Below are 27,914 nucleotides of genomic sequence, written 5' to 3' on the forward strand. Positions count from 1 at the left end.
CTTTCGCCTCCTTGGTGCACGGCAGATTTTATGGCGTCATTTCACAAGTGCTTTAACACTCAAACCAATCAAAGAACTGCCTTCCGTTTGAGCACTGATTGGACAAATTCAACTGAATTGTTAACAAGTTGTGGCTTCCTGGGGAATCTAAGGTAGGTTTTACACATGGAAAACACGTCACCAAGAGACTATCTTATAGAATCGAACAGAGAGGTTACCACAGAGAGGTGGAGGGACCGGCATGCTCACTCACAAGCCTGGTGATCCTCCTTTCTTTCTGCAGAACTGTCTTTAAATACGGCTTCCAGGGCTGTTAGCAGAGTGGCCTCAGGGGTGACCACTCCCTGGAGCAGATTGATTGCAGGCCGTGTTCTGGAAGGCAACGGTGGTTCACCAACCCACCTAACAGGAAAGGGGAAGTCATTCCACCCAATATGGGCTGTCCTGTAGGATGAGACCTGGGGTTGCCACAATGTCTTGTGACAAACAAATAACCCCAATCCGAAATCCGATCAGGAGTCAAGCATGAGTGATGCCATTAAGGCCCCAATGTGTAATATTTCACCACTAGATGGCAATGTTGTCTAATGTAAACGAAAACCAGTACCAAGAGCACTGCGTAGCAGGAAAAGACGCCAGACAAACATGGCGGCAACTAATAGGTTTGGATTCCACTATGTAAAATAAATACACATTTTATGACGTATGCTTTTTTATAAAAAATAACATTGGTATGATCGTTAATGTATTTTGTTTATTATTCAAAATAACGTTGTTGTTTTATTTTAACTGAATACAAGTTTTTGTACATGTAGAAGGCACTAAATATTTCACACTGTCCCTTTAAACAAACAAACGTTTCCGCATTCAACTTTTCTTTCCTTTCGATCTAAGGTGTGCTGTTTGTGTTCAAGTTCTGTTGTTTTTATAGCCGCCCTGGTATATAAATTGTCAGCCATGTTGTTAACGCTCTTGCGACATGCACTCTGCTTCGTTCTGCATTCACAGGCAATTAATATTTTCTACTTTTTTATTGGGATGAAATTCTTTGCTCAAGCGCTTGTCTTACTCGTCTAGTCTCGTAACCCAGTAGTTGGTTAGAATGGTTAGAAACGGATGACTGCAAAGATCAAGAGAACACTGTACAACATACATCGCATCCTGAAGGTTTTTTTTTTACGATGTGTTGTTACAGAAGAAGATTGATCGAATCAAAGTTTTTTTTTCCCAAATTTTGAATACAACCCCCTTATTTACCATACAAAATGGTAGAAGAGAATCAAAGAAATCAACTTACAATATAAATCCTGCTTTAGGATGAGGCTGTAACATATAGTTAGAAAAGGTGCCATAGTATCACAGTAAAAAAGGTCTTTATTGAACCAGAAGGAAAGAAAGACATATTTTGAATTTGGCTACGTTTCGGTTATTGTTTATGCTAATTATTAAACGAAATAACCGTCTTGAACTGATAAAAAACACACACAAATACCTCACATTTTTTCACAGGTAGCCTTCCTATCACCTTGGTTGCAGTCATGTTGACATTGTGAACAAAAGCAGCTATTATAAATGCTTAGTTTCTTCTACAGTCATTAGTTTTCAGCTGGACAAAGCTCAACATCGGTCATTCATTTATTACTAAGCCATGACATTAAACTAAAGCCTTCGGTTGGCCAGATTTGGGTTGTTGTTGCTGCTTCTCTGAATCTCTTTGCCACCGTTGAGAGGATTGTTCATTGATTGGCTCCTCATCTGGAGGACCCCGTTGCCGACTGTCCCTTTTGCGGTTGTGCAGCCCTTTGGTTTTGGGATCCGGGTCGGCCCTGGGCGACGGAATGCTTCTTGAGCTATCTGGAGAATGCACAGAGATAAGAGAAAATCATTTCAGGCCCGTTGACTGCAAAGAACAGCTGAAAAATATTACAAAAGTTGAATGAAGGCACAAAAATGACCTTTAGATGGAGCCAAAGACAGTAAAACCTTCCTTTTTATACATTTTGGAATTTATAAGTGTTTGGAAAAATGCCCAAAAAGGATACAGTCTTCGGGTTCTCTAAGTTTAATCAATGTGCATTAACATTCATCATTCAGAGGCTGCGATAGGAAGGTGTGATTTTTTTCAAGAAAGTGACAGTGTGTATTATTTGACCACTAAATGTCGCTGTATGGTATAGTGAAACAAAAAAGAGTGCTAAAAACACAAGGCAAAATACTACGGGGACTCAATGTGGCCAAAGCAACCAATTTTATTTCATTTTTAGAGATTTTGGAGTACCTGTAGCAGCAAGATGGCGGATAATGATACGACTCATGTTATGTAAAATAAATGCTAATTTCTCAGCTGCAAGTACTTTTAAGAATACGCGTTTGTATGATAGTCCATGTATTTTTTTCTTATAGTTGAAATAAATCTTGTTTTTTTCTTTCAATTAATATTTTTTTTTCTTTTTTAATATTGGACTCTTGCAAAGGAGATTTCATAGGAAGCCGGTTGATTATTTTGACTATTTTTGCACAATGTAGTTCATTGTTTTGACTATAACATCATTATCACTATCGGCCAATCATGTCACCGTTCTTCAATTTCCACACCCTTTTCGGCAGATCTAATGTTGTAACCAAGGAGATTTACAAAAAAGAAAGGGCCCGGCAACAGGTTGGACTTTCTTATCTGAAAGTTTCTCTCACTGTCCTTGCAAGTTCAAAATTCATTTATGTCTTTTCTCCTCATGTTAAGTGTCAACTAAAGTTTAGACCTATCACACAAACACATATATTACTTATTAGTAGTACCTAATATACACTATTGTATTACTAATGTTTATTATTTACTTACAGTTGTAATATTTTTACCTGGGAAACGGGGGTTTGAAATGCATTAAATAATTACCATGAGTTTTCATCCTTAGCCACACAACAATATCACCTTGCGATGGCCATCTCAGAATCGATTAATGTTCTACCCCAGGGGCCTACTGTACTTGATTTTTGCGATTCTATATTCTTCTTTGCCATAGCATTGCCACAACGGGAGGTCAGCTTCTGCTTATTGTCCCCATAGCAACCAAACAGGGGCTTTATTTTGATGCCTGTACAGGGTAGCGGTCACATTCATGGCGCCTGCATGTCCACGTGAAATGTGATGCGGAATGCTAGGAAAACATTCGTTGATGTGCGTTATCGGGCTTTTATTGGTCGAACTGCCGTTTCAGACACTCAGGAAGTTTCCGCACAGCTGTTGAGTAGCGTTTGTACGACTGATCGGATGTGAGTCACGGACAGCTGCTCCGTTTTCTCAGACATCGCACTAATGAATGGCATCTTGTCCAGCATGCATCACTTCTTGCACAGACTTACGAAGGATCCAGTTTCTTCAGCTGAGATACCTTCCTCGAGTACAATTGTTTAATTTCATGCCTGATTAGAACGTCGCCAGGGTCTGGGGTTGAACAACTGTACTAAGCTGCCTTTTTATTTTTTCTTATCAATTGCAAACTTGTTTCGCCAAATACTGAAAATAGGACACACTACTAGAATGGGATGCGTTGGAATTTAGGGAGTAAAGAAGGAAAAAAAAATAATTCACAACAATATCATGAAAATGGACATAATGTCTGAGCCCATTTGGAACCCATCAATGCAAACATCCACCTCATCTCCAAAGCGCGATATAATACTTAATACAAAAAAAAACCCCAGCACCGAACAGATGACGAAAGTGCTGTGTCTGAGTCAGAGTAAGGGGTTTCTCCTGCCACTAGTAACCATGAAACCAGTATGTTTCATGTTGAAGACCAAACCCCTACCCCAAAAAAACGTCCAGGAGAGGGTTGGACAAGCCAAGACACACCACAGCAAGTGGTGCCCCAACGACTTTATTGGTTACAAACAATATTGATTTGAATAATAAAGACAAATACATGAACTATAATATCAACTTACAATTTGAATACTCATCTGACCAGAAATTCACATCCATTTGACATAAAACGAGGCAGTTATAATCAAACGTCACTAGATTCTAAATTATTTCCTTTATTACTTCTTATTTTCTTGCTTTTTCATAAAGTTCACATTCATATCATATTACCATTTATCAAAACTGCAATTGAATAGAATTGTTTAACAAAGTTTTTTTTTACTATGTCAATGTGTAATCAGTTTGTAAATAAAATAATTTGCTGATTTTTTTAATCATTTTATTTTACTAAATAATAAAACTGGAAAAAAGTTAGAAGTTAGTCAGACATATTTTTTCCCACTAGTGGATCATGTTTTTTGTTGTCGTTTCCCTAAAAAAAAAGAGATTAAATATAATAAAATGTGAAAAATAGGTGAAAAATAAAGTAAAATCCAAATTACAGAAAAATTATTAAGATTAATTGGTCTCCTCTATTACTTATGTTTTTGTGCTTAACAATAAAATATATCTCCAGTAAAATAAGACAATTTGTTAAAAAGACAAACTATATAGTATGCTTAGGCGTTCTCTGTCACTAATGTTGTTTAAAGAAGACGCTTGAGTCTAAATTCCAAAAACAAACAAAAAAATGATCTCATTCTGCTAGTTACTTTTTGTCGTATTAGTTGTTCTTTTTCTCCAAGTTTTACAAATATAGTTGTCAACAGTGGTTTATCATTTTTCTGATTTAAAGATCACGATTAAAACTAATCTCTTTATTACTTTTTAAGCCAAGGTGACCACTAATGAATGGAAAAATAACTAATACTGTCAATTTAGGTAACGTGATAATTTAAGATTTAAAAAAAAAAAAAACTTGAATCTGTGCTCGGAATGACTTTTCAAACATGTTCGATGATGATATGCCTCAAGATTTTTCATTTATAAAAAATTTGTTCCTTGGCTCAAAATATTTTAAGAAACACTGCTCTAGATATTCCATTAGGATAAGATCAGATTGAGTCACCAACTATCTCCATCTGATTTGAGGATAAAGATTCTATAAACTAAACTGGAATTTTCCAGAAAACACAAAATACCTGCATCAGAATCATAGAAAGAAAAATTACAATGCTGTTTTTCAACATCAATATTTTATATATTTTATAAACCATACTCACAAATCTGATGCAGTAGAAGACAAACATAGATGTTTTGAATTTCTAAATAATTCTTATTGGCCAAATCAGTGACTTTGGGCCCGGTCACACAGCCGTTTGCGTTTGTATCGCGGGTAAAATTTAGCGTTTTTTTTTTGCCCGTGGTTGCCCGCAATGGAAAATGCGCAAAATTGGCCAACCCGCTGTTCATCGGTGGAATGCCCGCAAAACAGACGCTGGCGACTGTTCCGCTTCCTCATCGCGTCATTTCCGCGTCATTTTCTCGTGTGGACCACGGGTATAAAAGCTCCCGAGCCGGTGTTGTGCCCAAATCCGATTCCTACGCAACACCGGGCTGTAGAAATCATAACCGCTCAAGACACAGTCCCGTGAAGATCAAGATTTCAAGCTCTGGCACCGAAGAAGCCAATATGTTATTATTGTAATAGTTTTTCATTTTTATTTTATTATCTTGTTATGAAATGAAAATAAATGTCAAGAAATAAAAATGGATTAAGATGAGGTCACTACGGTGACGGGGATTCATGTTCACCCCTTGACGTCTCGAGCACAACTGACGTGTGCTCGGCAAATCGCGCTGTATATACGCGGAGAAAGGCGTCACACGCGTAACACGCTAATTTCACGTAATAACACCGCGATACAGGCGCAGAACATGCTATTACCACGCTCCACCCACGATTACCCGCTGAAATTTCCCGTCCTACCCATGTGTAACCACGCCCTGGCCGCGGCCAGAGCACGTCGTTCCGCGTCATTTCCGCGTCATTACCTCGTGTGCAGCCCGCGGTTAACACGTGCTCAAAGTTTTGAGCAGCTCAAAACTTTTTCGCGCAGCCAACCGCGTGTGAATTTCCGACCGCGAGTAAAGCACTGCTGTATCTCGTCTATATGGCGGTCTCAAAGCGTCCAACAGCGCCCAACAGCGTCTGCTTCACGGCCAGAAATTTCTGGCCGTGATTCAGCCTCGATACGCCCGTGAGAGGCTGTGTACCCGCGCTCCAAAGTATTGAGCAGCGCAAAACTTTTTCGCGCTGCCAACCGCGCATGAATTTCCGACCGCGTGTTAAGCACTTCTGTATCTCGTTTGTATGGCGACCTCAAAGCGTCCAATAGCGTCCGCCTCACAGGCAGAAATTTCTGGCCGTGATTCAGCCGCAAACGGCTGTGTGACTGGGCCCTTACTGGATGTTACTAAGTAATTTTAGGTTTAAACGTTTCTTGGTTATTGTGATATCTTTGTCTGAATTTGGATTGATGTTTGAAAACAATGTAAGTGCATTTGCTTCTCCAACAATAGTTAAGACCGGTAACCTGCACATGCATTCAAAGTCAATTTAGAGCAAACAGTTTTTCTTTAATGGCACACAATCAAAACATGCTCCATTCAGTGAATAAATGAGGCGGGTCAACATGAATGACAACCTTGAAACACTTTAATTCAGTTGACATCAATATCAATTATAACACAGTACGTGCACACTGTTAAATCCACTTGAGACTTGAGGCAGAATCAAAATTGGACTGAGAAAAACCAAGCAACATTCAAACTGAATCTGAGTCTAAGAAGACATGGAAATGGATCAGGGTCAAGGGTTTTCGGGTCAAATCTCACGGGTGAAGGGATGGAAGTTGAGAGGTGGAGGACGGTGTTATAGGGTCAGTCATAAATATTACTTACAGTAATCTGTGATGGCCGTTGTGTTTCGGTGGCGTTGGGCTTAATCGTGATGCTACTAGTGACCTTGCTTTTGCTTTTCGACGTTGCACTGCCGCCGTTTGTGAGCGTCTGCTCACGGGGCACCGGAGAGCTGATATTTTGTACGAAGGCTCCTCCCAAGTGAATATGGATTTTGTTGTCCTCTGTGGTGATAATATTTTGGCCGGAGCTGTTGGACCTGTGAACTCGCCAGCCGTTCTGGTGCTCAGGTGTTACGCGGAAGACTGCGTGCCCTCCGGCTACCTCCGCCGACTCAGCCGGGACGTTCCGCTCAGGGGTGCCTGTTGTGACGGAAACTATTTGGATTGGGGACAATGCTCTATCGGGGCTCAGTGAGCTGCAAGAGTCTGGGGTCAGAGATCTGGGGTTGGTCACCATGCTGAAAGGGGAGAGGACTCGATCCGGTGAGCAAGACCTTGGGGAAGCTCTGCATTTGGCTTTTGGAGAAATTGCTGTGTTTTGGATGATGGTTATTCTCTGTTTGGGAGGGCCACCGCTTGTTGGTATGATGGCAGTGCTGGTAAAGGATGGAGCTTTCTCCGTGGTCGGGCTTGTGATTTCGAGCATCGGCGTGTTGCGTCCGTGCTCCGGGTTGACTTTAATTTGGAGCGGTTGCCTAGGACTGTTGGTCAGTACTACGTCTCCGGCCTGTACAAAGTTACCGTTTGAGCGTGGTTGCAGTTTGCTGTTCCGCTGATGAGGGCCTTCGTTTAATTTAGCACATGGGACTCTCCTCATGTTGTTATTGAGGTTATTGAGGTTATTTTTGAGGGGGGTGAAACATTTACTGTGAATTTCGTTGTCACCAGATTCACTCGTATCATGAAGCTTCCCGTTGAGCGTGACATGCTCTATTGGGACCGCCGTCAAAAGGTTATGGGGCTCCGTTTGGACTTCTTTGGTCGCAAGGTTCAAATCCGAAAAGCGCCTTCCATTCATGCCAGGGCGCAGACTTTTGCTAAACTTTCGATACCGTTCAAGCTCACGTGTGATTGTCTCCATCTCCCTGCCTAGTTCTTTGTTTCTGACTTCTTGCTGGGTGAGCTTCTTTCGCAAAGAGGTTTGGTCCAACTGCAGGCGGCATACGGACTCCTCTTGTCCCATATATTCGTGGACCTTTTCTTTGAGAGCCGCAACTTCCTGTGCCAAATGACTCGACTTGGCCTCCTCATCTTTCAGTCGTTTGAACAAAACGTGGTCTTGATTCGAGTCATTCTTTTCAGCCAGTTGGTAGGTTGAAAGTTCTTTTCTGGATGTTTCGAGCTGGTTCATCAAACCTTTGGCTTTTTCCTGCTCGTTTGTAAATTTCTTTTCCAAGGATTCCAGCACGTCTTTTTTTATCGGATCGTTATCTTCCACTTTAATGTCTTTGAGTTTTCGTCGAAGACGCTCGACCTCCTGGGTCAAATCTTTGACTTTGTTGTCTTCTTGTTGGAATCGATTAGCTAAGGGTGTTTTCACATGCTCCTCTTTGACTTTGCTCTTTATGTAGTCTCTTTCTATAGTCTCTAGTGACTGCAACCGTTTTTTCAGCGTGGTGATTTTTGACTCCAAATGAATGTTTTTCTCCTCCTCTTCCCTTAGTTTGACCTTGAGATCATCTCGCTCTCTCTTGGAGTCACACACCTTCTGCTCCAGCTCAGCTTTGGACTTCAAGGCTTTCTTGCTCTCTTCGATGAGCTTTTCTGTGACTGAAGAGACTTTTTCCTGCTCCACGTGAAGTTTCCCAGTGCTGTTTTGTACCTTGTTTTCCATTTGCTTGAGTTTCTCTGTCATGGCCTTCCTTTCATCAACTAGCATGACCGTCAGAGTCTTTAACTTGGTAAGGTCCTGTTTAAGTGCCAACTCTGACTTTTCTAGCTGTCCCTCAGCACTCTCAAGATCTTTAACTTGAGCTTTCAAGGCTTCCAATTCACCAGAAAGTGCCTTCGATACAGTCTTTTCCCTCTCAAGGTTAGTTCTTAGTGAAGTGCATTCCTGTTTGCTGTCGCTGAAGGCTTCCTCAAGTTTTTCTAAGTCAATAATTCTGTGATTAAGTTTGTCAACTTCAGTCTTTAAAGTGTCACCTTGACAGGCTTCTCTCTCCAGTTTTTTATTGAGTTCCCTGCAGTGCTCCTCCATGCGGATCAATTCCTCATCCTTTCCCTCCATTTCAAGCACTCTTTTCCGTAACTCTTCCAGCTCGGACAGGAGGCTGGAGTTCCCGCATTCGCCTCTGCTGATCTTGTCTCGCATCTCGTGCAGTTCCTCCTCTGCTCTTCGCAGCGTCTTGTTGGTGTCCTCACGTTCATCCAGCTGCCGGCTGAGAGCAGACAGCTTCTGACGCAGCTGCCGATTCTGCACATCCTCGTTTGTCAGCTTGGCCATCATGGCCTCCTGCTCTTGATGGTGTCGACTTGTGCAATCACGAAGCTCTGCCTCCAGACGGCACACCTTATGTTCCTCTTCTTGCAGGTTTGTGGTAGTTAAGCTGAGCTCTGCTTGGACCTGGGAGGTCGTGGTGCTCAGCTGTTGGACCTTTGTCGTCTGTTGAGTAAGCTGCTCGTTGAGTCGCTGCTGTTCTTCGACAACCATCAATGCAAAGGATTTGACCTTTGTCAGCTCCTCTTTCAAAGCTGTTACTTTTTTGTCGTACTCCTGGTCTTTTCGTTCTTGGTAAGCCTTTTCTTGGTCAATTAACAGCTTCAGCCTGAAAAAGAAGTACACAAATGGTAAGTTTGTTTTGCTTGCTTACAATCAAGAATGTAGTCCTGTTTGTTCTGTTGGACACCTGAAAAGGAAATTGGATTAATGTCAGGGCTGTTCGTTAGTTTGTTATGCCCTGTTAATCATCATTGTTACCTTTGGCCAATAATGGTGCTATTCTTTAACATCCCGCACCCTGCTTTTTAAATGTAAGAGATGTAATGAAAAGAATGGGGCTCAGGTGATGGGCCTTTAGAATAGATGGAATTTTCGCATCTTGAGTGTTTTTTTTTTTTAGTTGTCTCCTTTTTACCTTGCAAGTTAAAATTCAAAATGTAAATCAGATTCAGATTCAGATTCAGATTTACGTTATTGACATTCGTGTACACCTGTATACAGAACGAAATGTCGATACATCTGACCCGCACAGTTTCCTTGAGCGTCAGCCGGGATAGATAAGATTAACCATGTCTTCGTCAGAATTTTAGCGCAGCAGTTCGTCATCTCGCGGTTCGATGCCACTTCCAGTCGTTAAATGGTCCAGTTTATTGTCCAGAGAGCGAACGTTGGAGAGGAAAATGGATGGGAGAGGCGTTTTGAAGGGTTTAGCCTTTAGCCTAGCGGTTAGCCCGGCCCGACAACCTCGCTTCCTCGTCAGGTCACGCCACTCTCTTGCCACTCTGCTTCGCTGCTTTGTAGGCCGCTGGGTCTTGTTGACATAGAAGTCCGTGGCTAATAAACACTCCCGAGTGGTCGTAGCACCGTGCGCTTGATGAGCGGATGATCGCATATCCAGCAAAAAAAACTGCGATCGTATATTAATCTGCAGTTTGAGCCGATTTTGTGCGCCGCCAAAACTGAGTCGAAGTCTGGGTCTTATGGCCGAAGTGTAAAAAACTGTAGCGAGCCGATGTAGCCGAAGCCGAACAGGGGCGCCGCCATCTTGAATTTTGAAATATACATAGTATCTCCTTATTTCAAGCGTCTACTAACCTATAAACTTTTCAACAAGTAATTCTTTGTCATCCATTCAACGGGTTACAATGTGTTAAGTGCCCCAACATTTAAGACTATTGTAAAAGCACCACATTTCATGCAACAGCGAATCGATCTAATCGTTTATAATTGATGATTAAAAGTTTTGGCAACAAGTTGGTTCATTGATTGGTTGTGTTGCACAAATCAAGCACTGCAAGGTGGGTAACTTGTGACTTCCCTAGTGAAAATTTCTGAAACATTTTTTGATATATACTTTCCTTCTAGTTGAATGTATACATGTTGAAAAGAAAAGTAATGTATTTTGATATCTGATAGAAACATTTGAGGGTTTAGCTTCTACAGCACTTTTTAAAAAAACACCCCTATGAATCACTGTGCCAAATAATTTCAAAAGACACTTCCAGCATTGATTTCAAAATCAAAAATGTTATAATAAGAATTGAGAAAAACTTAATAAAAAAAAAAAGGCTGGCCGGGAAAAGCCGGAGCTTATCTTCCTTGCCCTTGACAGTCTAAAGACTTTTCACGATAAATTATTATTAATAATATACATTTCAAATATGTATCAAATTCAGATACCATATATAGTGCCATGAAAAAGAATTGTCTTCCTTCCTGAATTCAGGTTGTTCCATATTTGTCACTGACAAAGATTTTAGATATTGAAACCAATCGTGTACGTTTTATTCCTGTTATCACTGCCAAAGGTGGCCCAACTCGCTATTAGGTTCAGGGGGCAATTACTTTTTTACATAGGGCCAGATCGGTTTTAATTTTCTTCTGCCTTAATAAATAGAATCAAAATTTCAACATTGCATTTCAATTTCCTTAGGCTGTCACTGTGTTCCCGCGACCCTACAGAGGATAAGCGGTGCAGATAATGGATGGATGGATGGATGTCTCTGTGTGATATTAAAATTGGTGTGATGATCTGAAACCTTTGTGAGTGATAAATGTGCAAAATATAGAAAAATAAGAACGGGGGTAAATACTTTTTTGTGGCACTGTTTTTATTCATTAGTTTTAACCTTTTTAAATATAGATATTTACTTATTTTATTTACCTACAATTACTCTTCATTCAGTTTGTTATTTTTTTCAAATTTATTATATTAATTCAACCACTATTTTTTTTTATTTTTTTTATTTAATAGTTATGTAATAATTAAAATTTTGAAGGATGCAAATAAAAAAGACAGTCAAAAAGTAGTGAATAAAAATGAAAAAATAACAAACGTTTTTTAGAATTCGGGGTATAAAAAGACCATAGTCAGTCTTTCCAATGCATTTACATATTTTTGGGACACATAAAGATGCAACGATGTTTCACAATGGCACTATTTTTCATTGCACTATGGTAAAACCTAGGCCAGTCTCCAAGCAGTTACTTGCAAAATATTTGCCTATTTACCCTGATATTTCTTTTATGTTTCTCCTTTATGTCTACAGTATGTGTTTAGCCTGGAAAGCCATGTTTAATGTTCACTATGGTGTCAAGGACACGAAAGACTATCGAATCAAATACATCTCTTGACTATTTAGACTCAAATGATAATAGCTAGCATGAGATGTCGGAGAAAACTAAAAACACACAGAATCCACTTAGATTAAAAAAAAGCAACAATCATTTTCTCGTCAGCATTTTATTATGTTGTACTTCATTTTTCGACGAATGTTCAATCAAAATTACTGTTGTCAAACTCTTAACTATAGTTGCCGTATTTTACTCAGTAATAAATCTAAATGGTCTGCATTTATATCGCACTATACTGAATTGAGCTGATTTTAATGGGGTTTTTTTACGCATCGATATTCAATATATATTATTTTTTAATTTTAATCCACTTTTTTTAGAGTTATTATGTTTGAATTCTAATATAGTCATGTCATCACGTTGTCACATTGTGGTATGCTGGGAGCATGGTTGCATGCACACAGAAAAACCTTACAGAGAGTCATCAACACAGTCCAGAAAACAATCGGCTGCTCTCTGCCCCATCTGGAGAACATTGCTGCCTTGCTATACAAAGGACCCCTAATCACGTCGATTACCACCCCCTTTGACTTACTGCCCTCTGGCTGACGCTACAGGTCATTTAAAATAAGAACTGGACAACTCAGAAACTGTTTTTTTCCCAGGGCCATCACCAAACTAAAGAGGCGCACACGACTGTAAAGAAAATCTAAATATATTTGCCTATATAGAAAAATTGGTATTTCTCAATGGGTGTTGCTTCTAAATGTCACTTCTCTACGTTTCATCCTTAAACTTAGGCCAGTCAAGTCAAATCACATTTATTTGTATAGCCCTCAATCACAAAATGTCTCAAAGGACTGCTTGGGTTACAATTACACCACCCCCTGATCTTAAACCAACATGCGGGCAAGAAAACACTTAGCACGAGGAAAATAAGAAACCTAGAGAAGGGGCCTCACAAGTGGTAATCCCCCTTCCAGGATGACCAGGGTGCAATGGATTTAGGATTGGGTGACAATTTCTCCAGCATTATTTTCCAGATACAAAATGCTTTTTATTTTATCATTAATATGAAAATGCCAATGACATTTCTTTGCAACTCTGGTGTACAATGTTGATAAAAGAAGTTTAAAGCTAGGATACGATAAAATTAAACATGATTGTACACAATTGAAAATACTTTTGCCTATTCATCCTAAAGTTCTCTATCTTTTTTTTCTCTTTTATGTCTCTGTTGCATTTTTATTCTGGAGTGTCACGTGTAATCGCAGGAAAAAAGTACACTATGTTGTAAACAATGACAATAAAGATTCTCATTCTAATTGTTGACATGCTTCCAAGCGAATTCTCAGAAGTGCTCCATCTTCAACAGCTATCATCCCGGCCCAAAACCAGCAAAGTTTTGCTAAAGATTCTAGAAATGGAACGAAGATAAGCAAGCCTACCTGCAGCAAAGCTCCCGCTGTGAGTTATTTTGCCATCCATCCCGCGCTCTGCTCTCTGAGTAACATTCCTGCAGCCCAACCAAACATTAAAGGATGTCCTCTGCTCCCTTTGCATGTGTACCATGACATCATCAGCATGGCCTTTTATGGAACTTTGGATTGCACACGCTCACAAAAAAGGGGATGTTCTCGCTTACTGGCGTCATGTGAGTACCAGACGTCGAGTGCGTGTGTGCGTGATGACACATTGGCTTCCCATTTAACTGTCCTGGGAACTAAAGTACAAATACTCCTTGCTGTTCTTTGGTAAGGTCCCTATTTTGTTAATTCCCTTAAAAAAGGGGTGTCTAGCAGTCAGGCCTGCCAACAAATTAAATCCGTCACACGAAACAATGTTGAGAGGAGACATTTATTAGCCATTTATCAACCGGAGAATATTTGAGGAAACACAAGCCCCGATGACATTTTATTTAACTCATTCACGGCCAGACGTTTTTTTTTCTCAAATCTTTGCAACTTTGACTCATTTTTGAAGGCCTACAGAAAACTTAGTTTTGTAGCTGTATAGGCATAGAACATGTCAAATGAAACCTTCAACGATCATATTTCATTAGAAACAAAAATAGGTTTTTAGCTTTTATCATTATTTACCAAACAACCGTTGAATTTTTCCAAGTTTATTGAAAATACTTGTTTCCAAGACAACTTCTGAGAAAAACAGCTTTTGTGAAAGGATGCATTTCAAGCAGAACTTTTATTTGGGTGCTTTTTGGTTTCATTTAGTTTTTTTCGCATTTGTGATAACACCAAACAACAACAAACAATGCTTTTTATAAACACAAAGGCACTTTTGCAAGAAAACTGAACTCATGCATGCAATAACTTTCAGTCATCATGGTGACCACATTCCTGTGGACGTACACAAAACATCATCTCTCTCTGACCAGATGATGAAGATGGGACTTTGTCATCTTATTTTGAAAGGTAAAAAGTTATGTTAAAGAGTTAATTGCCAGTATTTGTCCATATCTTGTGACTCTAACCAGACTGCTTCACTTTGCCTACTTGCCATACAGGGATGCCTCATTTGCTCGATACAGGAAGCAACACTATGATGTTGAGCTTCCTCAATGTGCGGACAAAGATTGGATAAACCCCATTCCTGCCATTTAATGGTCATTTATCATACTGAAATCATTCTCAGAGGCTTGATACTTAATGTGTTTTACATTTTCGTGCAGAGGGATAATGCTTCTGAAAACATTTAAACATTGAGGTATTGAATGAGTCAAAATCAAGTTCACGAATGTGCATGGATGTCTTTCTAACCACAAAATTTGCTTCTAAACTTTGCTTTTTAACCCTAGTGGTTGGAAATGAATGGTTAGCGTCCGGACTGAAAATTACAAAATTAAAAGATAGCCTTTAAGTGTATTTAGAAACGCTTAAAGAATCTTTAGCTCCTTTCAATAATAAATATACAATTCAACAGTGAATTTCCCTATATCAGGTAAACATTTTCATAGAAAATTATAGTAAAAAATCAGAAAAAAAACAAAAAAAAACTATTGAATCAAACATTTCAATCATTTGGACTTAAATTTGTGTTACCATGCTATTTTCTTCACTTTCTAGTTTGCATGACTTTCCATGGGTTAAATGAACAGTAGTGGAAATCATTTGAATTGTTATATGTCTTTTCTATTTTATAAAATTGCCATTTGATAAAATTAAAAGAAAAATGGAGCAGTTTGGGGCAGCACGGCAGCTGAGTGGTTAGCGTGTCCGTGGCACAGCTCTGAGGTCATGTGTTCAAATTCAGCTAACAGCCTTCCCGTGTGGAGTTTGCATGTTCTTCCTGTGCTTGCGTGGGTTTCTTACGGGCATTCCGATTTCCTCCCACATTCCAAAAACATGCATGTCAGGTTAACTGGCCGGTCCAAATTGTTCTTAGGTGTGAATGAGCGAGTGAGTTGCCTGTCTCTGTGTGCCCTGCAACTGGCTGGCAACCAGTTCAGTGGCCCCTGCCCACATCCCGGAGATATCCGGGATGTGCTTCAGCACCCTCACGACCCTACTGAGGATAAGCGGTGCAGATAATGAATGGATGGTGTAGTTTGGTCACTTTGAGTCTCCATAGTTTGAATTCTTTCTTGTAGCACTTATGTAAGATTACGCTAAGCTGTAGTGACTACTAGTGGGTAAATAAAACAGACTGTGACATCCACTGGCAACTCTTTCTTTCCAAAATATTCTGCGGCATAAAAACCATCCATTCACATGGAGAAGCTCTATAAGGCACACCTGATAAAAAGGGGCACCCTCAAAAATATTCCCTTGTGAAAAATGTATTTCACACATAAGCTTAAAACACACTTCTACTCTATAGCATATGAATAACCTATGTTTTTTGTTGACAATATCTGTGTATTATTTGTTATTGCAACATCCATTGCAGCCTGGTCACCCTGTAAGAGGGATTACCACGTGTGCGGTCTCTTCTCAAGGTTTCTTCATTTTCCTCAAGTTGAGATTTTTGAGTTTTTCCTTGCCCTCATGTAGGTTTTAGACCAGGGGATGGTGTAATAATAATATGTAATAATAGTCTGTGGTTTGCAATAACCTGTGCAGCCCTTTAAGACTCTTTGTTATTAAGGGCTATACAAATAAAAATGACTTGACTTGACTTGACATAAAGCACATGGAAGTGAAACTTGTTTGAATTAAGAAAAACGACCTGACATCATTTAAAACATAAAATATTTCATAAATTTGAGGGAACACAAATTTGGGAAAATGGTTCCACAAGTCAAATTATTGATTCATTCTCATATGCGTACCGCACATTTAGTTGTAACCATAAACTTACGATTTTAATTACCGTATTTCTGGTCCATACAGAGCTCTAATTCTTAGTTGCATTTTCTTTAGGTGCACATTATAATCAGGAAAATATGGTGCATATGAATGTAACAATGTTTTTGTTAGTTGATCAGAAAAGTATTCTCTCTTCATTTGTTTCAATGTAGGAATTAAAAAAAATGATGATACTTTCGGTCCTCATCTACTTTGAAGACGTAATTATGTGGTGTCACAGTAAGGTGCATGCTCATGCCTGTTTTACATCTTGAAATGGGCAGACGACGCTTATCACCTGACACGTCATCATCCGCCTGTAATCATGGCCAAATGTTTTGTTTTATTTTTTCTGCCATCCCAATGTGATCTTTCATTCTTCCTTTATTGCCAAAGTGGTTTCTTTTTTTAAAGTTTTCTTGCTAAATAAATGTGGCAAGCAGAATTCGTTTCCAATTTATTTTCTTATCGAGCGGCTTGTGTGGTCCTGTCATGGAGTGCTCATGAGGCAATTCTACACCTTTGTACACAAGGTTTGAATTATACTGTGTAGTCGATAATTTACTCACCTAAGGCCCCGTTTTACTGGAGAAGCTAGTCATAATGACGGTTGTCTCACAGGAAAGAGCTGTGCCACACTTTTGCCTATTATACCAACTGACGTACGTAAAGCTTTGCTTTGCCACAACAAAGGCTAGCTACACTATAAAAACAATTGGGTTGAAAAAAGCTCAGGTTTGGATATAAAACGGACCAACCAATACATGATTCTATTTGACCGAACGCCCCCTTAAAAAAGTTATTTTGTACAAAAACATTCAACAAAAAATGGGGAATTTTTCATAAAATAAAATAAAGAGTTGTGTTTTTTATACTAAACGGACTGGCTCATATTCTTTGAAACAACCCAAACTGTAGAACATCCAGGCACGTTTGAGTACAGTATTTTCTGGACTACAAGCTACACTTAAAGACCCCCAAATTTGCATGAAACTCAACAGTGCACCTTGTGAGCAGAAATATGATAGATCAAGTTTGGGAATGCATCATTACAGTGAAATACTACTACATATGCTTATCATTTCTGATTTATTTATTTATATATTTGTTTATTTATTTATTTATTTATTTATTTATTTATTTATTTATTTTGTGCCTAATAGTCCAGTGCATCTTGGACATAAAAACGACTTCAAAAATGGCTATTTTGAAGGTGCGCCTTATAGACTGGAAAATGGAGGAAAAGCAATTGATCCTGTGTAAATGGATATCAATCAGAGCAAGCTTTTTTTTGTTGGTATCTCGGATATTACCAATAGAATAGAATAGAATAGAATGTACCTTTATTGTCATTGTTACAAAATGGGTTAACATATTGTGACAACGAAATTGGGCATGACACTCCAGTTTTACACATTCACAGTGAGGTATGAGCCAAGAAGATAAAGGAACAGAGAAGATAAGGTTAAAACAAGGGGATAAGGCTATAGTTATAATTTACATGGTATTTACACAAGAAATGTCGGCATGTGGGATGTTACATACAGTGTTATCGTGATACCGTTGGTATCGTAAGCGGTGAGGTTCGCGTCTACTGAGGCACAGTCAGATTTCCAAATAAATGAACCTACATCTTGTCTATCATTTTGAGAAATTAATTATTCGGTGCTGAAATGTGGACCAAATTAGAATCTTTGGTTTCATTAAGACCCTCTGCCATAAGGCAAGAGAATAATGTGTCTCACTCTGCACCTGTAGACGCTCAGCACAAGCATTATAAACTGCTCCTTTTAAATGAAGGAAGGCATTAATAGATCGATTATCCTCAATTATAGAAAAAAAATCCATGCAACTAAAAAAAAAAATACTGTTTTGCTTGACTTGCCGTTAGCTTGCTAATACAATCACAATTCTGTTGTGATCAGAATTATTTGTCTTACTATTTCCCTTTGCCATGAGGCAAGAAAAACGCTTGCCTTAATCCTGACTGCAGACGCTCAGCACAGTTGCATACTAATTAGTTTAATTATATTCATAATTTAAGATGAAAGTTCAGCCGGAAAAAAAGTGAAGTTAAATAAAAAAGAGCTTTGACATTGAATACTTATAACCATTTAATATATTTCTAATTCAATATTTATTTAATGTTATGTTTCCATGATGACAGGCGTTGGCTCACCTGCCTACCCTGACTACACATGCGGATGTAACGTTAAATTTGAATTTGGATATTATTTTTAGTATTTTTTTTTAGACAGGGATTCTTATACACTGAAATTTACAAATTTAAATACTTTTCACACCTGATATGTCTAACCTTAATTTTCTCTATTCTCCAAGAATTGAATATAACTATATCAAACTGTCATGGGACTACAAGCTTCTTCCAAACATATCACCCCAACTCTTGACCACTTTTAACTTTGAAGTCAGTCCATTCACTTTAACCTGAACATTCTGACATGGTAGCTTTAGGATAGATAAGCACCAGTCATCCTTTATTTTTATTATTTTGATCCCCTAAAGCAATTAATGGGTGCTTTCTAGCAACTAGTGTGAATTCAAAAGATTTGTTTTACTTGAGTCCAAGTTTGTTCCTTTTTTGCCGCTGGCCACTTAACAGCTTGGCAGGGAGCTGCAGTAAAAGAAATTGTTTTCCACTGCCGTGTCCAATTCCTGCACAGATTTGATGAGCTTGCTAGCTCCACGGTATCCGTCTCTCGAAAGAAAGTACACATTAGTGGCTTGCATCCAAGCGGTTCTGCACAGGCATCAGTCAAGTCCATTACATGCCAAAGAAAAAGCTTAAAAAACGCTTTTAAAATGGATGACTTGTTCTACAATCCTATAAATAAAAAACCTTTGCTGGTGACTTTCCACTAGGGAAAATAATAGTTTATAAAAGTAATTGAGACTGTTTAAAGCTAAAACTAGGTTGTGGATTTTTCATTATCTTGGTATGATTCAAGGGAAGAACAATTAGAACAGTTTTCATGAGGTAACGACCACCAATGCATCAAATTTTCTACCGAAAATTAGCAAAAGTGCAAAAAACTAAAAGAACAAAACCAAAATAAGGCTTCCAAAGTAACGATATTGTTACAAGTTACAAGAGTACAGATTGCTCGGATATAAAATAAAATGTGTGCAATTCATCAATACATTACTTAAGCAGAGCCGATTTTCACACATGCAAAACCGAGACAATCTTAATGGTTAAAGGGTTCAGTCCAGTATATATAGGACACAATTGAAACTACAGTTTAGAGTTCAAGGTGTCATACCAACATTCCCTGATGTGGCTGTAAATCACTAAATAATCCCTTATAGAGAAGCTCATTTAACAATGTATGTTCTTTGTTGAGGCTTTTTTAGTGAAAAGCTACAGAACAAGCTTTAACCAAAAACATACGTTTTACCCTTGAAGCTCTTGCAAAAAATATAGAGCCATTTGGCTGGGTGAGGTGTAGGAATGGGTAATCTATACACAGCGCGCCAGCACTCTTTCTACTTTGCCCAACACCGTCTGCACTGAAGGTAGATACGTTGGTACTCTCAATTTCAGTGTTTTGTTACATTTTTACAAAATAATTTGCGTGCACTGTGTTTTGAAACCATTATGTAGGACAAAAATGTCAGTCAAAATGAGCCTCAACGCTAACTGGGTAAGGGAGACCAATTTTAAGTGATATATTTATATTGATAGAGGACCCTGGCTCTGTTATAATTATTATTTCATAGACTTTCATTCATTTTCAACACCATCTAACATCACACAGTGAAATAAAATGTGTTGAAGGATTGATTAGCTTTTGTCTGGAAAGTGGGTTTGGCGGTGTTGTTGTATTTTGTCTTGAATTATATGGTGTGGCTCTATTTAAAAAAATCTAAATATCATTGCTTATATGGCTCTTTGGGTCAAAAAAGTTCCTGACCCCTGCTAACATTACAGTTCAGCAGTTGTAATTCGTATACAACATTCAGTACATTTATTCTACAAGCCAATCAGTTGGTGTTAAGCTACAGTATGTAAGAGGAGAATTTCATGTATAATTATTATTATCATTATTATTATTATTATTATCTCATCTCATTTCATCTCATTAGCTGCACCGCTTATCCTCAGTAGGGTCGCGGGGGTGCTGGAGCCCATCCCAGCAATCATCGGGAAGTGGGCAGGGGACACCCTGAACTGGTTGCCAGCCAATCGCAGGGCACACAGGGACAGAGAAATCTCTCGCTCGTTCACACCTGGGGACAATTTGGACCGGCCAATTAACCTGAAATGCATGTCTTTGGAATGTGGGAGGAAACCCACGCAAGCACAGGGAAAACATACAAACTACGCACAGGAAGTCTGGTAGCTGGATTTGAACCCGCACAAGAGGTTCCCAAGACCTTAGAACTATGCCGCTCACGCGCTAACCACTGCGCCGCCGTGCAGCCCCTATTATTGTTATGTTCATCAATATTATTATTATTTCATTATGGCAATTAAGTGTGGCACGTTTGTTGCATTAGACTGAAACGAGTACAGCACCATCATTATCTTTGCATCATCCCCTTGTCCCGTTTTCTTGTCACTATGTCCTGTCCACTAATAGCTAAAATGCCGCAAAAATATGTACTATGTAACAGGGGAGAGTGAGGTTGTCAAGTTTACCGCTAAAAACTATATTATATTAACTATATTTTTAATTTTAACCAGCTATTTATTCAAAGTATAATTAACTTGATTATGTTATTTGCATTTAAGACCCCTCGACAGTTTTACATGCATGTATCACTTAATGTGTGAATGTATTTATTTAAAGCCCTTGAATTCCCCTTTTCTTGTTTTATGATAATTCAATTAATAAAACAAAAACAATTAGCATCTGATAAAAAAAAATGTTCACGGATTCCTCAACCGCCTGTGTCATAGTGGCACCACTTCCTGTGGTGTTTTTTGGGCAAGAAAAGCCATTCCTTTCTAGGTCGTTTTTTTTCAGGGAGGCATGCGTTTTCTTCACCACCAGAAACAGAAAATACTGGTTTTGATGGTTACCAGTAGCAGGAGAAGTCTAATGGTCTGACTCAACTACAGCACCTTCATCATCCGTTGTTTTTTTATGTAAAGCGTCATCTGGCTCTTCTAAGATTAGCCGGATCTTTGCTTGACGCGGCACCAGCATGTGAGTGACAATACTATCAATTATTTATCATTTAATAGTTTTTTAGCAAGTCAGTGCAGGTATTAATTGATTTTTGATTTTTTTGTTTGGTTTCATTTTCCGGCCTAGCGTTTTACATTTCCCATTTTTTAAGTTTTGACCACCAATTTTCATTTAGGTGCATCCCTAGTAAGGACCTACCAACCGTGCATTCATCAATGAAAAATGAAAAATGTGCTCCTATTATGTCTCAAGCCTTTTACCCAATATTTGGAACAAACCCCTCAAACGGAACTCCAATAGTTCTTAGGGTGACCTTGTACACCTATAAGTAGCCTGATGCCAACCTCTGCAGTAGGTCTTTCTGCCTGTCACATAACCATTGCTGAGGAATGAAAATGACAGGCAGTTTTCAACCCAAATATTTGAGGTGGAACTTATGACATGGTGAGAGTTTGTGTTGTGCAGTCATAGTGACATCATTCCCTGGAGCATCTAAATGGGATGAGGCCAATTTTAGGTCACCTCATCTGAGTGATGCTTGACATTAGGGTACTATCCAAAAGTCACCCAGAGAGAGTCTGGTACTTTATTAGCCATAGCACTGGTACCTTTCCTTTGTAGCAGATACAATGAAAACCAAAGGGGGGGCCCGATCATCTATTTGCTCTGAAAAAAGTTCGGTCAACAATAACCCATTTTAGGTCAATCGTTGGACCAGTACACTGCCCTACTGGGTTTATTTTTAACCACCTTCTAATATGAGTTGTTTTGTTTTGAACAAAAGAAAACAAGATGTCCTGGTCTATATACAAAACAAATCCCTCGTCTCAAGAAAGTCTTATGTTTTGTTAACATTACAACCAAAAAGCTTCTTGAGTTTTGTTTGTTTGAACAACCTCATAACATTAGAATTAAAAATTGAATTAGAATTGCGTTTATTGTTATTGATATTAATGTTGTGACACACTGTGCATGCAACGATATAAGACATGGCACTCTAGGGTAAAACATGTTACATAGAAATACTTTGAAGGGAAAAGAGATAAAAGACTATCATGATGAATAGGCCAGGAACACAATAATTGCAACATACTGATAAAAAACTGGCCTAAGATATGACAATAAGGCAATGAAGAATAGTGCATTGTAACAATAGTGCAATAAAAATAAGTGGATCGTTTCATCTTAAAACATTGTGTTGTCTTGTACTATACAAAATTAGATATTTTGGTATATGCTTCTATACAAAACATATCCATAAAAAGTGTTCTTTTTTATATTACTACCAAAAACGGTAATATTACACTTAACCTAACCAAAATGCTTTGTTTTGTTTTAAACACTAGATGATGGTGTAGTTTGTCAAGTAAAGTCAAGTCATGTTTATTTGTAAGACCTTAATCACAAGGAGTCTCAATGCGCTGCACAGACCACAGATTATTGCAAACAGCATATTATCATTTCACCAACTCCTGATCTAAAACCTACATGAGGGCAAGGAAAAACTCAAAAACCTCAACATGAGGAAAGTGCAGAAACCTTGAAAAGGGACCGCACATGAGGTAATTCCCCTTCTAGGATGACCAAGCTTCAATGGATGTAGCAAAAATAATACTGCGGAAATATTAAAAATAATGCTATTAAATATCCCCAAAACTAGTTCGTTTTTAAATAAAATCACCCCAATAATTCAGTCATTTTTGTTTAAAGTTAACATTTTGTCTTTTTATCACAACATCAAATATTAGATTGCATTACAGAGAAACACAAACATGTTTCATTTGTTTTTAAAACTTGGTTTTTAAAAATTGCTTCAACATTGCTGTTAGCGATTCCCTGGTAAATGTGCAGGTTTTTGTTCTACCTGTCATATGTTCCTTTGAAAGTTGAAAGTGGTGAATACATAAAATGTTTGTTTTTATCCATCCATCCATCCATTATCTGTACCGCTTATCCTCAGTAGGGTCGCGGGGGTGCTGGAGCCCATCCCAGCTATCTTCGTGTAGTGGGCAGTGAACACCCTGAACTGGTTGCCTGACAGTCACAGGGCACACAGGGACAGACAATTTGCTCGCTCATTCACACCTGGGGAGAATTTGGACCCGCCAATTCACCTGAAATGCATGTTTTTGGAATGTGGGAGGAAACCTGAGTGCCGGAGGAAACCCACGCAAGCACGGGGAGAATTTCGCTTTAATTGACTCTTTCAATGCTTCAACATACTTTTTTCTGACGTAGCTTTTAAATTTGGCGTGATAGCTTCTAAGCATGGTTGGTTGACTCTGTTAATCATACAGTGTTTGTATGCATTCTAAGACCCATTAAAAGTTTACAATGATTCTAAAATCGAATGTTGCTGGCTTTACTTGATTATGAAGAAAATAAAATGGCCGTCAGATCAGCCTATGGTAGGACGTCTCGACAGGGTAGGTTTTTTCAGCAGAACTCCGGCTCCTTCTAGGGAGCCTCGCTAAAAAAGCTACAAAAATAGTGACAATCTCCACAACAACCCTTTTGTCTGAAACAGGCCAAGAAATTGTGTCATTTTGTGACAGATAACCCATAAAATTGCATAAAATGGATCCAAGTAGTGGGTTGTTCCATTTTTGACCTGATCTAGACCGCACAGACCATGACCACTAATTCATAGTTACCAGAAAAAAGACCTTTATGTCCAAGAAAGACAAAGTCACTTGCATAATTCACATAAAGAGCGGAAGCATCTTAGTGATGTCACCGTCAACAGCCTTGGCCAGTCACGCCTCAATGACAGAGCGCAACAGTTGGCTGACATCTGGTGCCAGTTCACAGAACCACTCAGAGTTTCGTATTTTTTCTCCTCTCACTTTCTTCACTAAGCCCTCCTCTTATTTTTTAGCATTCCTTTACTTCAACTTGCCAACTAACTTTGTTTGAGTTTAACTGGGCTAAAAACGACGCCCAGCTAGTGAGGGAATGGCCGTTAAATTGGTTTTGCACTTAAGCGAGAAGTCGGATGTCATGTTTGGCTTCATAAAATGTGAGCTCATGAGATTTTTGTTTGGAAAAAAAGAGATTTTTTCTGGAATGAGCTAGTGCTATACTTACATTAAATTAGAGAGCACGATGGAGGGACGGCGTTTCGCCTCTTGCCTTGGCTCTTAATCCAAGTACACCACGCCCCGGTTATAATTCATGAGAATTTTGGAGTATCGTCTACAACCGGTGTTGCGGATGTTGCTTTAAAGATTTAGGTTACAGTAAGTAACTACTTATTCCAAAAAGCAACTGAGTTAGTAAATTAATTACTTAATAGTTAAAATAACTACCAGGGAAAGTAACGATTTGTGTTACTTTAAAAGTAAGTTGTATGTCAAATAATTTCACATTTCTGAGCAGTATTCAAGTCAGTAAAATAGAGTAGAACAGGCAGGTAGTTATGTTTATATAACTATGTAATATTTATTGCACCTCACTAGCAATGTATTTATCCTAAACTAGAATTTCAACAAATTATAAAAATATTAAGTGAGTTTAATAGATTAAATCTAACTCTCACACCCAGAGACAAGTGGTTAAGTTGACTTTGGCAACTGAACTTAAAATATTTTCTTTACAACAAAGGTTAATAGTAAAACGATATGAATTGAGTTTCACTTTGTAGCATAAATAGCAGTGTCAAGTGAGACAACTTGTTAAGTAAACATATGCTACTGTACTTCAAATATTTTTTTCATATTAAAGTAAACAGTTCAAAAACAAAATACACAACAAAGTGTGTTCAACACTACAGTGCAAATCTAACAACCTGAGACAAATGAGATGTTCTTTACCTCCTCCATCATGTATCCACCCTACCAGACTATCCTTTCCCTTTCTCAAATCAGTTGCGTATGCCTGAGGAACAGAAGCGTCTCAAATCTTGTGTCAGAAAGTTGGTTCTTCAACACAAAAGACACTCAAACCAAGGGTTGATAACAAATGAGCTTTCGCATAGACGAGCTTTTGCGTAACGCAGATTAGCGTAGCGCAGGTTTGTGTAGCAGTCAAAATACCTTTTGCTTTTCCGCGTCAGATACTTGCCTGACAATACAAGCATTGCTACCTTTATACACAAGCAAATGAATGTGGGCCACCCCGAAGAACATAAAAGAATAACAATGATTGACACACATACACTATGTTTTGGCTCCTAGGGGCACGATTCTCGTACGTACAAGGATGACAAATGAACAGAGCAGAGTAGACTCGCTATAGCTGGTAATTCCACCAATTTATTTAAAGTGGCACACTGTGTTTGATTGTCAGTAACCGTTACGGCATAGGAACGGCGGAAAAAATAATTGTTTTAATTACCCCGTTACTGACAAAAAATTACCTAACGGCATTATCCATAATGTAATTAGTGGCTACAACAAACTGAGTTTGTGTATGACCTGTGGACCACTGTTCTGAAAGTCCTTCCTAACCATCGAAACATCCTACCAATGCCCAGTGTGCAGCAGTGAATACTTACTTTTTTAAATTTTTATTTAGTCTTATTTAACTCTTCTGATGCTTCAAAATACTGTTTTCTTACTTAGCTTTTAAGCCTGTCGTGTTTTTCTGTGGTTACTTTTTAGCATGGTGTTTGTTGATAACGGTAATCGAGTGTATGTATGCACTCCATGCCTCATTTTATATTATCATTAAAAGTTCTGTTTGCGATAATTTTTAGTTCCAGTGTTGCTGATTTTACTTAATTATAAAGAAAACAAAATGCCTTTCAGATCAGCCTACGGTAGTATGTATAGACAGGGTAGGACGTTTCGTCAGAAAATGGCATTATTGTACATGTGGTTTCTTTCGGCGGTCCCACGGCTTGTCAACATGTTGACATTGATACTTCCTCCTACTTACAGTTTTCGGAGCTTGCTGAAATCTAATCTGGCTTTGAGAAAATATTTAGGGCTCTTTTACACAAATAGTTTCTAACGTTCTTTACTCGGCGCTACTCGCTAAATTCGCAGGTTCCACGGATATTATTTCCTTATATTATTGGATAATTACATTAAAGGCCACTCATTCATACATTACTTTATTCGTTTATTCATTCATATACGAACAGTCTCAAAGACATTTTCTTCCCCAGGGCTATCACAACAACTGACAACTACACTATGGATTACTTCTATCCTATGGACATGGGTTTTAACGCACAAGAAATGCGTGTATTTCAACTCCTTGCCCTGAGGAATTCTCGTGCCGGCGTGATGAAGGGGCCCATGGTGGAAGAAAAGCCGAAGCTAGCGAAGCGGCTAGCGGCGTTATAAGTCTTCGGTACCATCCGTAATCATGGTAAATGCGAACTCACGACCAAATAAGATCATCGAGTGCTTTTTGAAAACATCGAAGCGCACAGGGAGCGCAGTTGCTGTGTTTTGCGGAAACGTGGCTCACGTTTAGCATTCCGGACGCTAACGTGTAGCCACCCGGAGCCACCTGGAGAAATCCGGCTTCAACGTCGCTAAACAGAGACATGAAAGCCGGGGGGAATCGGAGAGGAGACGGACTTGCACGAGGTGGTGAATCCCAGGATTTTCACAAAGAAAAGATTTCCATCTGCCGCAGGGATGTCGAACTTTTGGACTGGCGTGACGTCATCCACTCCGCTACAAGCACCCTCGGGCATCATGTTAATCTGTTAATAAACAACGGGGTAGACTGCTGGAAGTGTGAATTTCCCTACGGGGATGAATAAAGTATCTATCTATCTATCTATCTATCTATCTATCTATCACTACCCTGAAAGAGCAAAAAAAAAAACTGTGCAATTGCCTACGTCAAGAAAATGGGTATTCATATCTTATTCATCAACTTATTTTGGAATCAGTTGCCGCTAAACTTTTTGCACTATTTTTCATTCCCATATTGTTACTTACAATTCAGACCGGTCTGCAAGCACTACCTTGTAAATATTTTTGTCTACTTATCGTGACATTCAACATTTGTGGTCACCGTGGCTCAGGAGGTAGTAAAGGTTTTTCAGTTTTTTAAGTGTTTTGCTTCCATTTTTTATTTTTACCACATTTTTAAGTTCAATACTCGTTAAAAGGAGCAAACATGGAACAAAACTATTTTACTGTTCTTTTAACCCCTTTTTCTTATTACTTTTTAGCAAAATAACAAAAAATTAAAATCAGAGAGATAAGTGCAAGATTTTTATTTTATTGTATTTATTTTTGCAGCATATTCTTAAAACTATTTCATCAAACAAAATAAGTTATTACACATACTGTACCTCATCGTAAGCGGATAATTAGTATGTAAAAGTAAAACAAATAATTTGCTGCCACCTACTGGCATAGATAAATGTTACAGTTACTTGGTTGATCACTAGAAGAAAGCAAATATAAAGAACAATGAGATCATTTGGTGGAAAGATACAATTGTGGAATTTCCCTGCACGCTGGTTAAACACACTGGTCTATCAAGGCTTTAGTAAGTCCCTGATCCAACCCCAAATGCAGAAAA

At 38.7% G+C, this 27,914-nt stretch overlaps 1 protein-coding gene across 1 annotated transcript in view; it reads right to left on the bottom strand.

The window, feature by feature from the left end:
* Positions 1-1,330: 1,330 nt before the first annotated feature.
* Positions 1,331-27,914, bottom strand: part of filip1l (filamin A interacting protein 1-like) — a 62,397-nt gene continuing 35,813 nt past the window's right edge. Inside the window, exons 5-6 of the mRNA XM_088332597.1 lie at positions 6,767-9,494; positions 1,331-1,854 (exon numbers count right to left, since the gene is read on the bottom strand). Coding sequence (XP_088188723.1) covers positions 1,660-1,854; positions 6,767-9,494 — 2,923 coding nt within the window. The 3' untranslated portion in view covers positions 1,331-1,659. The remainder of the gene's footprint in view (positions 1,855-6,766; positions 9,495-27,914) is intronic.

This window comes from Urocampus carinirostris, chromosome 3, assembly GCF_059441175.1.
Source record: "Urocampus carinirostris isolate Australia breed hairy pipefish chromosome 3, RoL_Ucar_1.0, whole genome shotgun sequence".
NCBI lineage: Eukaryota > Metazoa > Chordata > Actinopteri > Syngnathiformes > Syngnathidae > Urocampus > Urocampus carinirostris.